The 14928-nt window shown below is 36.3% G+C and overlaps 1 protein-coding gene across 4 annotated transcripts in view; it reads left to right on the top strand.

The window, feature by feature from the left end:
- Positions 1-14928, top strand: part of TXLNG (taxilin gamma) — a 47954-nt gene that overhangs the window by 15800 nt on the left and 17226 nt on the right. For all 4 annotated transcript variants that reach the window (XM_072614269.1, XM_072614270.1, XM_072614271.1 and 1 more), the window contains exon 2: positions 14519-14822. In XM_072614269.1, coding sequence (XP_072470370.1) covers positions 14519-14822 — 304 coding nt within the window. The remainder of the gene's footprint in view (positions 1-14518; positions 14823-14928) is intronic.

Raw genomic sequence — 14928 nt, 5'->3', positions numbered from 1 at the left:
ATCTTGCCATTTAACCCAAATATAACCTGTTTCAAAAATCTAAAACTATTATAGTCTCAACTTTTTGACAAGAATGTGATATCCTTGGAATCAGAAAAATAATAGCTGTCTGTTTTTATACACGTAAGTAGGTTCAAGTCAGCACATACAGTAAAAAACCCATTGATTGAATCAAGCTTACACTACCAGAACAGCTTCTGGAATGTTTGCACACTATAAGTAAAGGGAAATTAGCAAGTGGCTCTCTGACCCCATGGTAAGGGTTGGCTTGCTTACTTACAAAGAAAGGGCTGGGGCCAAAGTGAAACTGGGACTAGCTGAGATAACAGTAGATATTCCTTGCCCCTCATGACTTGACCTGACTCATTGACCTGAGGAGAAAGGCTCAGACAGACTATATCTTCACACTAATTCCAAGAGGTGTGCTCATTGATTGGAGTGACTGGTGCCTGGATTATTTAAATGGTTCTGTCTTTTTTTTTTTCTTGCCCAATTGATGTAGTTAATTAAGTGCTTGTCTGATGTGACTCCACTTTATTTCTTTTATCTATGAATCATGTAATTTTAGAGCTGGATACTTAAAGATTTCTAGTCATTTGTAAATGAAAAATGAGGGAGCAATGACCCCAAAGGAGGTGGGGGTGGGATCTTCAACTTTCCTTTGTTGTTGCATCTTCTGTGCAGACATCCGGTAAACAGTATTTGGGGGAGGATAAAATCAAAATTGATACCGATTCATACCTTCATTCTAGTGTTTGTAATTTCAATTAACTTAATTTGAATTAAGTTTAGGATTTGTCTTGGTCTACTCTCATTCCTCCCTTGAAAAAGGTGGGGAAAGGGGCAATTAGGTGGTGCAGTGGATAGAGGAGTGGTGCTGGAGTCAGGAGGACCCCAGATGCTTCCTTAGCTGTGTGAACCTGGGCAAGTCTCTTAAGCCTAATTCATCCCTCTCCCCTTCCACCAAAAGAAAGAAAGAAAAAAGGGAGAGAGGACCTTTGTCTTATAGTTACTTCATATTTGTGTCTTTGGATTATTCAGCTATTTTCTTGTGCACTTTGGATATTCAATATTACTTCTCTTCATACCTTTTAAAAAGTGACAGACCCACTAATGGAAAAGGTACTTAACTCCATGTAACTCTTATAAGTATCAGGGAGTTTGGGGGGACAGAGGTCTGGTAGCAAATGGTAAGATTGTGAATTTCTTTCTTGTAATAATATAGAATAGTTCCGTGCAGCTTTTTTTTATTTCTCATTTTCAGCATTCACTTTTATAAGATGTTGAGTTTCAAATTTTTTTCTTTTCCTCCCTTCCCCCTTCCCTAAGATGGCAAGCAATCTGATATAGACTATACATGTATGATGATACTAAACATTTCCTTGGTGCAGCTTTCTAAAACATTTTTTAAAAATTTAATTGGAGTATAGAGATACCTAGTTCAGTGTTATAAACTAAACTACAATCAGCCTCTTTAAAGAGATGCTCTGGTGAAGTTACTTGTGAAGGAGCTTAGGAGCTTCTTAAATGGAAAGTACCCTGGATATATTGAATGACTTGAGGTTCAGTCTTCAAAATGAAATTGAATGTAGGAAATTTAATACTTACTGAGCTACATTGTAGGAGCTATTTTGGCTGCTTCATGATTGGAGGCACCATGGCATAGTGGATAAAAGTACAGGACTTGGAGTCAGGAAAACCTAGCTGGATTCAAATCCCATTTTGGAAACCAAACTGGTTCTTTGACTGTGAATGAGCTTCTCACTTAATCTTTCTGAACCTCGTGCAAGATAGAGTGCCTGGTCCCATAAAATCTCAGGTTTTTGTTGTTCAATGCATTGCTTTGTAGATGCTTACCAGAATTATATGTACAGCCCTAGTTTTCTTTCCTGAAAGGAAATCTCCATTTAGATGGCCCTTCTAGGTGCCTTAAACTTAACATGTCCAGAATGAAAACTTTTATCATGAGCAACTTAAAAGGGCTATTCTCAACTTTTCTTCTCCATCTCTTACATACAGTTGCCAAACCTTGATGTGTCTTGTCTCCACGATATTTCTCACATCTCTCTGCTAATTCTTGATTTATATAGGCACCACTTTTATTTCATACCCTTATTTATCACTTGTCTCCTGGAGTAGACCAGTGGGTCTCAAAGTTTCTGGTCTAAGGGCTCTCTTGCATTCTTAAAAAATTCAGTTCAGTAAACATTTATTAACACTCTTTTGTGTACCAGGCACTATGCTTACAAATAAGAAAAAGACAGCCCCTGCCCTCAAGGAGTTTATCATCTAATGGAAGAAGACAATACCTGAATTGAAGCTGAAAAGAGAGAGTGTGATGTTCTGTGGAGTGCTCACGAAAAATGAAGTTACCAAACAGCTCCAAATATCAGTCTTTAACTTATTGGAAAGTAAAATGTTTTATTATAAAAAGTTTTTACTTCATGGACCCCCTGAAAAAATCTCAGGACTTGGTGGGATCCCAAGGCCCCCTGATATAGCCCCCTGATTGGGCTTTTTGCCTCAAGTATCTCCTCTCTGTACTCTGTATTTTACACCGAGATGCAGCAGCATAGGCCTGGTTGTTGCTCTTGCTTCAAAAGGTCAAGTGACTGCCTCTAGTCTCACTTTAGAACAGGGGTTTTTATTTTTTGTGTCATGGATCCCTTTGACAATGTGGTGAAGGCTATGGACCCCTGGTCAGAAATATGTTTTAAATGCACCAAAAACTTAGGATTATAAAGGAAACCAGTTGTATTAAAATACAATTATCAGAACATATATTTAGGACAAAATACAAGTTTTGGTATTTAAGCCCTTCACGGTCTGACTCTACCTCATATTTCTAGGCTTTGTTTTACACTACTCTTCACAGACTTTATATTCAGGCCAAATGGGGCCTACCTGCTATTTTTTTTTTTTTTATGAAATTTTATTTTTTCAGTTAACAAAAGTCTGCCTTTTCCTTCCCATGACCTCACTCTTATTAAGAAGGAAAGAAAAAGAAAACCCTTGTAACTAATATAAGTCAAGCAAAACAAATTCTCTGAGTGGACATGTCTCCCCCCCATAAATGTGTATGTATCTCATTCTGTACTCTTTAGTCCCTCACTTTTCTGTCATGAGGTGGATAACATGTTTCATTACTGAATTTCTTCGTGTATAACAATCCATCTCCTATGTCTCTGCCTTGTTACACATTGTTCCTAATGCTTTGAATAAATTCTTGCCTTATTTCTGACTTTAGGATCCCTAGCTTCCTTCACAGCTCAGTTTAGCTCAAAGGTGATCTTGTAGAATCTATCCCAATCTCTTTCCATCTAGTTGCTATTTAGTGACTTTCCCCTCCTAGAAGTTAGTTGGTACATTTTTTGTTGTTGTTGATTTACTTTTGTAGTTGATATCTGTATCCCAAAGAGTGTAAGTTCCTTATTTTATTTTTTTCTTTTTGGTATACTTGGCACTTAACATAGTAGTATATAGTGTAGGGGTTTATTTCATGATCGTTGAATTATGAGGACAGAATCCTGGCACAATTACACTTGGATAGTTCCAATTTGAATCTTCGCTTTGGCTGACTTTTTAAAGGGATGATATGGTAATGGTCATTCAGTAGTGGATATGGGAGGATTGATTTTTGGCATATAAATACTTTTTGGATGAAAAGTGATAATGTAACAGACATTTTAATTTCTTCTAATTTCTTTTGAGGTAATTTTAAAGAATTCTTTATTCCCAGGCCATGTTAGGTGAAGGAATGACTCTTTTACTGATTCCTGCTTTTTCCCTTGCCTTCATGATTTTTGAACATTGATTTAACTTTGTGCTTTTCCTTTTTATTTTTTAAATGGAAATAGTCATGTGCATTTGATATGCTTTTTTGAGGAATTGAAAACATTGCAAAAGGACAACTGCTAAATTAGAGATACAGTTTATCCAGTATAATGTGAAAGTTAAGGGATGTCTCTTTTCAGTAGATGGGGCATCATCTCATTAACTAACACAGTATAGTAACTGATATTTATAATTATGACCCTACATTATTAACTAAAAACTTAATAAAACTTTATGAGCATGAACAAAATTATCCAGGACTTGCAAGACCAATACCAAAACTTTGACAGGCTTCTTGTTTTTCCCCATCCTGTTGTGGAAACATTGAATGTATGCTGTATTCTACCTTAGCAGTACTCTACCTTTCTGCCATGAGAAGGGAAAAAACTTGGGAATGTTTAAATGTTTATCTCAAGACTAATGATTTCAAAGTAATCAGTTTGGGAAGAGGCTTTTCTGTCACCTCTCCTTAACCATGGTCTAACTTGCTTAACCTGACTGCTTATTATGTGGAAAGCAAAAATAAGGCTTCAGTGACATTGTTAAGTTAGGAATCTTTACTAGTATTTCCTCAACATACATATACATCATGATTTAGAATAGGAAGAGGCCTATATATAACATCTATCATTTTTACGGTGGCAAATCAGGATCATGACTAAAGAAGTGACTTGACCAGGTCATAGAACTAGTAAATAGAGAACTTTGCTGCTCTTGATGGAAAATAATTGAGAAATGTACTAAGAGTTGCTGACACTGCCTTGATAGCCAGCAGACGGATTTGAAGCTACTAGGTTTGTCAGTCATTTTTAGACTATAAAATGCCATTTTTGTTTAAAAGGGAAGTTTTGAAGAGAGATGCTTCAGGAGAGTATATCATGGCTTACTCAGAAGATCATTAGGAAGTTTGGCATTTAGAGAGGTGAAATCTGGTAAAAAGCTTTTTTTTTTTTTTAAAGGGAAGGAGAAATATAATAACATTTCACCTGTTGGTCAAGTTAAGGCCCCTGAGTACTCAAAATAGCAGCCACAGAGTCTCTGCAGTAAAAGTTCATTAACAAAGAGGAGGCCCCCTCTTTTTCTGTTTATTCTTCCCTGACATAGTTGTAATAACTTAGATTAAATTTCTAAATTCACAACAAATTAGAGGGAGTAGTTTGGTGCATAGATGAGAAACACTTTACAGCATTGAGAAAGGACAGCTTGAAAGGTAGAACTTGTCTTATCCAACACGAGGTGATGGGCATCATATTAACTAACACTACAGTAACTGATATTTATAATTATGATCTTACATTATTGAGGAGAGCTTAATAATGCTTTGAAAGCTCTGAGCACTTAGAAATTTGCTCCAACCTTGTCTTTTTATAGGTTAGGCAACCAAGATCTTAGACAGGTTAGGTGACTTACCTATGGTCACATAGCTTGTTATTTGTGCAACTGGGTCCACTTCTGATACGTATTCTTAGTACTCTTTTTACTATTATAGGCAGGTTCCATGGAATTAATTAGTGTTGAGCCATCCTTCATATAGCTGGATTTTAAGTCACCTAAGTATTTTCTTCTTATTTAATCAGGCAAGCTAATGAAAGGTATTTCATATGTAGTGGGTAGATCAAAACCCAATTGTGGCTTGTTTTTTTATCACATGTGATTCTTGTCAGTGTCCTTTATATTCTCCACCTTGCCTGCTCAGCTAGGGGCAGTATTAGTGCTGCCTTCTGCTTAGAAGAAGCTAAGGAGCTGAGCACACACTCTCCTGAGGTCTTCCCTAAAACACCTTGGTTGTGGACCCAAAACTTCCAGTTGTGCCGGAGGGAACCTAGGTGGCCTCTGAAACCTGTCCCTGAATAAAGTCAACAAGGAGTATAATCTTTAGGGTGGGAAGCATCAAACCTGTCAACTGCCTCTCCAACCCCTATGAGGAGACAATCCTGTCAGCAGTCGAAACACTCAAGTACCTGAACACATCCCAGTCCATCTAGGAGCTTACAGCCTTACCTGTGGTGAAATGCATGCTAGATGACTCCTTCTCTGAAAATAGGAGACTTGGCAATCTGGCTACCACCTTCTTGGAAGGCTACTTTTACCTAGACAGGTGGAATAGGCTCAGAATCTCAGTGCACAACACTGCTGTGGGCATCCCACTCTACAAAGACTGATACTGTGCTAGAGAGGTATTGTCCATCCTTGGGAACCGTGGGTTGTCAGCCAGACCCCACACAGTTGATGGTGAGGCTTATTAGAGAGTGATCTAAGTGAGGGAAATTGAGTCTTGGAAAAGATCGATTTGAGGTGCTTGAGGGAAGAATGATTTTAAGACTACAGGAGAAAAGTGTCCCGTTAAACAATAAAGCAGTTTTAGTGGCAGGAACAGGAGGCCTTTGGAGAAGCTGAATCTCTGGATAGACAAGATGTGATACAGTCTCTGCTGTTGTCTGGCAATAGAGGGCGGCCAAGGTTTTTGTACCTTTTGTGCTGGGGGTTTGGGAATTTGGCTAGCAATATATTGGTTCCCTTAAAATCTATAACATATAACTAAGAAGTGCTGAACTCCATATACCAGTTAGCAAAAACAGTTCTGTTACTGTAGTTAAATTGGAGTGATATTGTGTAAAAGAAAGAGTACCATACTAGGACCTGAATTCTAGTTTTAGCTCTGCCTCATTACTAGACATGTGATCTTGGTTAATATCCATTAAACTTAATTTTCCTATCTACTAAATGGGGATAATGACTGTTGTGAGGATCAAATGAGATTGTGTCTGAGAGCAACAGCATGCAGGGATATTATCACGCTAGCAATTTATGCTGTTTATTCTTCGCCTACCCTTTTTAGGAATTGCCCCCTCAACTTGATATAAAATCATCCTCGTTAAAGGACCTTTGTGGGACTGGCAGTGTACAGTATGAAATAAGTTTTAACACAACCTCTAACCCCTTAAGAATGTATACATCTCAATGTCAGGTGGGCACCAAAGGGAAGGAGGCTTTTAAGCATATATTTTCATGGTTATTACCTGTGGTAAGAGTTGAGGCCATAGGTAGGTGACTAGATATTTATACTGTACTTCAAATAAAAATTTTATTTTAAAATTTTAAAAATGAATTCTTCATATAGACTCCCTCCAGTTAATTGGAGACACTTTAAAATTTTAATAGTTCCTGGAGACAAATGTAACGCTGGAAATGCCCTTTTTCCATTCTGTGGCAATTTATCAAAGACTGGACAAGGACATAGATTAGTCATTTAGCCCTGTATTTCATTGCTTGTTGGATCACCTGCAGTTTTAATTCTAAAATGAATTTAGTTCATTTATGGTGTTCGTATTATTTTGTTAAAAGGATGGTACTATATTCAGTTCTAGCTACCACATTTTAGGAAAGACAGACAAAATGGAGTGCGTCATGTCAATAGAACATCCCATGTAAAGATGATTTGAAGGAACTGAAAAGAAAAGCCTAGGGAAGAAAAGACTTAGGATAGGGATTAGGGGGTAGCAAGAAATTATTTTAGTCTTAATGTATTTGAAGGGATGTTATGTGAAAGGAAATTTTACTTGTTGTACTGCATCTTGAAAGGCAGGATAGGCATCAGATTTAGACTTCATGGGAGAAAAAAATTTGCTTCCTATTAAATAGTGCAAAAGTGGGATGGACTTGTCTCTGCTTGAAGCTCCTTCACTAGAGATTTTCAGGCATAGGTTAGATGCTCCTTTATTGGTGTGTTATAGAAGGAATCCTTGTTCAGAGATTGATAGAGCTGGGTTCTAAAGGAAAGGTGGGTTTGGGGTTACTGAGCAGTTGGGGGTCATTAAAAACTATGTATTCTCTCAGATTATTAAGATCTTAATTCTAGTTCCTTCCCTCTTGTTATTTCCTATTTAGTATATTTGTACAAATTTGTTTGTTGTCACTCCTGTTAGTCTGTGTGATAGAAGGTAGGAGGGATTGGTTTTTGCCTTTCTTTGTATCCCCCAGAGCTTAAGCACAGTGTCCAGCATGTAGTAGGCACTTAATAAATGCTTAGTTGACTGATTCATGTACTGCCTATCACTCCAAGCTTTGTGTTATTCCAAAATTTTATAAGTATGTCATCTGTGTTGTAATCAAGTCAGGGCCCTGCAGCTCTATCCTAGATACCTCTCTCCTAGGCTAACATCTTTTAATGATTCTACAAATAAGCATGCTTTGGATCTTGTCAGTTAACCAGCTCTGAATCTGTTTAATTGTTGTCAGCTTGTCCACATCTTTTCATCTTGTCTACAAACTAGACCAGACCTGTACAACTTGGCAGTAGATAGGGACCAAAATTAAAATAGGTTAAACTTCATTGGGCTACAGGTGGTTTGGACTAGAGACAGATTAATGATGGTTGGCTGCCGCGGGTTGTGTGACAAACAGGAGAGTGTGCAGTGGTAACCCTACGTTTTTCATGGTATGCTTGAAATGCTTTGGGGGCCACATGTTGTGCAGGCCTGAACTAGACTATCAGATGTCCTGCTAAAATCCAGATAAACTATTTTCAACATTTTCCCACCAGTCTAGTAATGTTGGCAAAAATGGAAATAATAGTGTCTCTTAACACAAGTTTTTAGATGCTGATCTACATTGGTGCTTGGAGTTTTTTCACTGGCTGGTTCCTCTACCAGTAAAATCATAGGTTTTTTCTGCCTCCCCTCCCTCCCCCCCAAAATTAAAGACCTACTGGCTCTTTTTGCATCAGTTTTCAATTAACTTCCCTTACTTTCACAGTCTTACATGTCCTTATGAAATTCTCTCGGTTTTTAATGCCTTCCCCCTAACTTTCTCATTCGAATCAATTGTGGCACTGGATTTTTGCTTTTGAGAGCCTCTGATCCCTCTTCATCTAGCTTCCCTCTTAGAGTCTCAAGCTCTGTGATCCTACTTCACCTATTTCTGAACTCTGAAATAATTCTACTGGTTCGCATCAGATCTAATGTTCCCTTCCTCATCTCTCAGGAGTTCTAAAATAGATGCCCAGATATTTGAAAAATTCCCATTGCAAGTGTCTTGCCTCTTGTCAGTATCTTATCAAATTTCTCCAGGTGATTGCTGTTTCCTCCTGAGCCTAATATAAATGCTTGCTTGCCACTGTGTTTCTGTTCTCTGTGGATTTCCGCACTAGTGACTATTTTTTTTAATAAACAGTGCTCTAGATTATCTCATTACCTCTTAGCTTAATCACTTCCTTTTAAACACTAGGTAACCAAAGCTATATTCGAATAATATGACATCCCACCAAATTTCATTTGAAATAGCCAACCAGTAGAGAGCTCTGATAATTGAAGAGGAAATGGATCCTTTGGAAGATACTTGAAGATTTGAAACTATTGAATGAATTGGGGAGACATTTATGACCTAGAGAGAAATCTGCTAATAATCATACCTAAGAGAGCAGAACAGCACTTTGGAAATTTCATGAACTTCTATACTAGAGCAGGATGTGACAATTGGAAAAATAGTTTTTGAAACATGCACTGAGATTGGCTATTGGTTTTATTCAAAACATGCACTTAAATTTAGTTGATTGTGATTGTTGTAGCTATTTCACCTAACTATGGCATATGTTTATTGAATAAAACAGATTTAAACAGTCATGTCTGATGTTCTTTTAATTTGAGAGACAAGTACCAGTTGAGTGCTCCAAGTTACAAATGGCTATCAGGACTCAAGGAAAAGGAATCTGGATTGTTGCAACACATGTGAAATAATTATAGTTAGGGGAATAGTGGAGATGCAGGATTTCATTTAGTTTAAAATTAGGATATCAGTTGGTTTGAGAACTCTGGATAGTATAGATTCTTGCCCGGTGTATTTGATGCTGAATTCCATCAACCATTATTCTGTAGTTAAATTACTTAATGACCCTTCTGAAGTGTACAGATTCCTTCCTTTTTTTCCGCTGATGTTTAGTAGTTATAAATAGCTTGTTGCCTTTTAATCTGCAATGCATGAGATAGTTTTAATTGTCTTAGACGTTTTTGAGGTTAAGTATGTTGTGCCTCTTCCGCATGTGACTAATTTGGAGAAATATTTGGAGAAGGTGTTCTTCTTGTCAGAGATCATATGAAGTTAGTAGTGGAGGATGTTGGACATGAAACACCTGATTTCCAATTTTGTGCTTTTGATGGCTTCATATTGATTCTGGGAGAGTCGACACATTTTCCTTGGTGAGATTTTTTTTCTGTTAAGCCTTCAAATCTGTTGAATGCCATGCCTATGTGCTACCAATTCCTTCAATTGTAGCTTTTTTTTTTTTATTACAAGATAGCAATATAAATGTTGTAGGAAACTGAAATATTGTTATCCAGCTTGCTAGTGATTTGTCTTGATTGATAGTGCCCTTTATTTTACTGGATTGTCGAGATTTAAGGATTTTATTTTATTATTTTATTATTTATTTCAATGATTTTATTTGTATTTTCCATAGAATTTAGGAGAAAATTCCTTTTATTCCATGATTCTGCTGTGTACCTATGGAATTTTGACACCCAAATGCTAAAGAGAAGGAGCAAATAGCTTATCAGTTAACAAATACTTACTGAGCATTTGTCACATATATTCTATCATTTTTAGGTACTTGGATATAAATACAAGGAATGAAATAAACCCTACTTGCAAAGAGCTTACATTCCAACAGGGGAGCAACAATTTAAGTATATATACCAAATAAATACAAAATATTTAAATACATGGTGGCTTTTAAGGGAGGGTACTACTGGTTGAGGGAATCAGGAAAAAAAAATTCAAGCAACAAGTGGGTGCTTGAACTGAGACTTGAAAGAAGGAAGGGGTTTTATGAGGGGGAGAATGCATTTCAGGCATGGGAGACAGCCAACTGTAAAGGTATGGAGATGAGAGGGATGGAATGTTATGGGTGAAGAACAGAGAGAAGGTCCATGTTGTGTACATTGCAGAGCAGAGAAGGGGAGTGATATCCAGAGAGGCTGGAAAGATTAATTTGGGGCCTGGTTGTGAAGGTCTTTGAAAGGTAAACAAAAATTTTTATTTGATTCTAGAGGCAATAGGAAGCTCCTAGAGTTTATTGAGTGATGCAGCAGATTTGGACTTAATGAAAATTGCTTTAGGTTCAGTGTGGTATATGGATTGACGGGGTGAGTCAAATCAGGAAGACCAATTAAGAAGGCTGATGCAATAGTCTAGGTGAGAGGTGATGTGGTGGCTCTGTGAGCAGAGAGAAGAAAGAAACAGCAAGATTTGGCAACTGATTGAGTGGTATGTAGGATGGAGAGGAAGGAATATTAGTATAATTTTTTAAAACTGTTTTGTTAGAAGTTTTAAACAATGATTTGTATCTTGTTTAGCTTCAAGGATCAGGATTGGTTTTATTTTATGCAAATTTTACTTCAATTTAAGGCTTGGTAGAATTCAAACCTGTTTCAAATTGTACAAAGAAAATGACTAAAAAACCTAAATATCCATCTGTACCCTTTAATCCAGAGATGCCATGACTAGCCATTTACCTAAAAGACAGCAAAGACTGAGAGAAAGGTGCCCACCCCCCATATATAGACCAGCATATTTGTGGTAGAAAAGAACTGGAAAAAATAGCTGCACAGAATCTTTGGTTCATAGATCTAAGAGTTGGAAGGGACCTCAAAAGCTATCTAGTCCAGGCCACCCTCATTTTACAGATGAAGAAACTGAGGCCCAAGGAAGTTAAGTGATTTTTTTCCCCCAAGGTCTTATGAATGTTAAAGTAGTATAACTTAAATGTAAGAAATGATAAATAAGAATTCAGAGAAGAATGAAAAGATTTAATATGAACTTAATTCAGAATAAAATGAGGAAAACCAGGAAAACTATACAACATGACTACAACAATGTAAATGGAAGAACAAATAAAACTGCATGTTGTATACATATAATGACCAAGTTTATCCCAGAAAGATATGGAGAAATTGCACTCTCCTTTTTCTCCCCTTTGCAGAATTGGAGGACTATACATGTGGAACATTGCATATTCTGTTAGACGGATGGATTCAGTTAGTTTTGCTGTGCTGCTCCCTCTCTCATGCCCCCTTTTTTCCTTTGTTACTAGGGGAAGCTTCCTAGAGGGGAAGAAAAAGTGATAGGTATACATATGGAAATGAAGGAGGGTAGAAAAACCAGATAATTAAAAATAAGAAAAGCACATAATAACCTCAGATCTTCATTCTGAAGTGCAATATATTATATCATCAGAGTATCCAGTGTAATGTGTAATATTTCTTCACTTGTAGAATAGGCTTCATTTAGTTAAATAGTGCCAGTTGTTAACCGTGGAATTATGAACAAAGGTTACATTTTTCCAAAGTTTAACTCTTTATAGACAACGTTCTGATAAAGTCTTGGTTTGCACATAAAAAGAAACCTCCTTTGTAACTGACTTCTTAATACATAATTATTATTTTAAACCATTTTAATATGTGCCATTTAAGTAATTTTTTAACTATTTGGAGGAACCAGGTACACTGAAATACCCGTCATCTATCTTACAAAGTAGTATTTAGGTCTGTTCTACCAACAGACTTGCTGAGCTTTGCCTCTTAATGATCTGCCACTATTTTTTTACTTGTAATGTAGTATTTCAAAGATGCTCATTAAGATGTTTATTTAGTTTTAGAGACACTCAAGAAGATACTGAAGTAGTTTTGAGTCTGTGTTGAGAATTTTTCAGTCAGTTTTGCAGTTCTCCTTGAAAGACTCCATTTGATATGAGTGGATTGGGGTTTTATTCTCCAAAAGTGCTGGGAAATAGGACCTGAGGAAAATGTGTTATTGTTGAAAAACAGGGTTTGGTCAAATGAGTGACTTTTCAGCCAACTCCGTGTGGTATGCTCATATAGTTAGGCTTATAAGGTTAATTTTCTTCAATTATTTTCTACCAAGAATTTAAAACCACATTATTTTATTTGTATATTGAGACTTAGTTTGAGCATTATTATTCCAAATAGGTAATGTTTTATTTGAATGTAAGACTTAAAAATACTTTCCCCCACTGAATGAGATATGTAAATCTTCACTTTGATAAACATTAGTGGGCAAGCAGATTCCTATTCCATAATTGAGTTGTACCTGTAGCATTGTGAAGTATCTTGCCTAAAATTATATTTCACTCTAGAATTTAAGGGTGAGGAAGGTTACCAATTTAAACAAAAATCCACCTGAAGGGATAAGTTGCTTTTTGTAATGTTAGTATTTTTTTCTTTCTCCTGACTTTTGGGGGGAAATTTTTAAATTTTTCTTTCCTATTTTTCTTATCACTTTATCTTTTGCTTTTATATTATCTTCATTATTTAATATCACCTTTCTCCCTCCTAAGCAATGCCTTATATTAAAGATTTAAAAGGAAAGACAAGGGGGAAGAGTACTTAAGTATAACAAATGGACTCTTCAACCGTGTGTACATGCAGTAAATATTCCGTACTCAAAGCTTTTAATACTCCATACTCACAGCTTACATCTTCTGCAAAGGAAGGGAGGTACTAACAATTTCTCAATTGTTAGTAATTTTAATATTGATACTACTATTGGAATAGTTGATAACTCTTTTCAGTTACTTTTTATTACTGTAGCAAGTTTATAAGTGGAAAGGGCAGCTACCAGTCAGTTTATTTTTTCGAGAGCTGGTTGACCTAAGGACCAAAATTTATTATAGCTGTTATAGATAATGGATGCAATAATACAAGAGCTGATATTTCTTAAGGTTTGCAAAGCACCTAACTTTGTGAACTTATAGGTATGGTAAACCTAAGTATAGGTGCGTATGTATGTCCTGTATTATACAACAAAGAATTGCTCTGTCCCACTAGCATTCTTTTTTAACAAAGGGGTAAAGGAAGCCTTCATCAGTTTTTCATTTGAGGGTTCCGAATTTGGTTTATTCAGTTTCATAAAGAAATTGGGCTATGGTGGAAGAAGTTCTGAGTTCAGATCCCAGTTCTACCACTTAGCTTACTGGATAGTAACACTGGTAAAATTACTTTCCTTTTCTGTTAAATGAGGGGGTTGGACAGCTAATGTGGAAATTTGTTTAACATGATTGCACACGTATAACCTATATCATCTTGGGGAGGGGAGGAGGCAGAGAGAAAACATTTAGAATTCAGAATCTTATAAAAATGAATGTTGAAAATTATCTTTACATGTAAACTGGAAAAATAAGATATTATTTACAAAAAAAATAAAATAACTGAAGAGGGTTGGACTTTGTGACCTGAGAGTTTTTCTAGCTCTGAGTCTTAGATCCTACTTAGGTAGGTACATGTTATGGAGAAAAAAGGTATGACAGATGAATCTTGGATTCAGAAGTGAAAAAGTAGAGTACTACACTTAGTGCATCTCACTAAAAAAGTAAAAAGGTGTCTTTTTTAAAGTTGCAAAATTTGTTTCTGTAAATGTGCTTAAGTATGCTTATTGTTTTGAATGTAAGGATTTTATAGTGAGGTAAAATTAGATTTTGTAGCTTGATAAAACTATTCATTGTCTTAATACAAATTTTGTCATTCTTTTTCATTTGAATCCCATTATACTTAATGATCCAAGGCTTTGGCAAAACCTAGTAACTTTTTAAAGTCATCCATTGGTTCTCTTATCGGGAAAGTAAAGTATCTCAAATGCATTTATTAATTTATTTAAATCTTTCTCTCCCCTCTAGTTCATAATTGGCACGATGGAAGAAGCTGGACTTTGTGGCATAAGTGTAAAATCTGATATTTTAAACAGTGCTCAGCGAAATGATATTCTGCAACATCAGGAATCTAATTGCCATGGTTCAAGTAGCAAAAAATCATTGAAGGAGGTTGAAGAGAGTACCTTTTTAACCAAGAATAGAAATTTAGTCAGTACAGCATATTGCACACAAGAATCAAGAGAGGAAACACCTGGTCGAGAAGCTCGGACAGATCCACCGGATGGTCAGCAAGATATAGAGAGTGACAAAAACAAAGAAAAAACTTTAGGTAATGTTTGACTTTAGGGACTTGCTCCCAATTTGCAGTGTTTATTTTCTAATTATTTATTTTCTAATGACTTGTCTTTGGAATATAACCAGATACCTGAGTATCA

The sequence above is a fragment of the Notamacropus eugenii genome, chromosome 5, assembly GCF_028372415.1.
Source record: "Notamacropus eugenii isolate mMacEug1 chromosome 5, mMacEug1.pri_v2, whole genome shotgun sequence".
In the NCBI taxonomy this organism is placed as follows: Eukaryota; Metazoa; Chordata; class Mammalia; order Diprotodontia; family Macropodidae; genus Notamacropus; species Notamacropus eugenii.
Note: the sequence above shows the minus strand (reverse complement) of the source record. Positions and strands in the feature narration are given on the sequence as shown.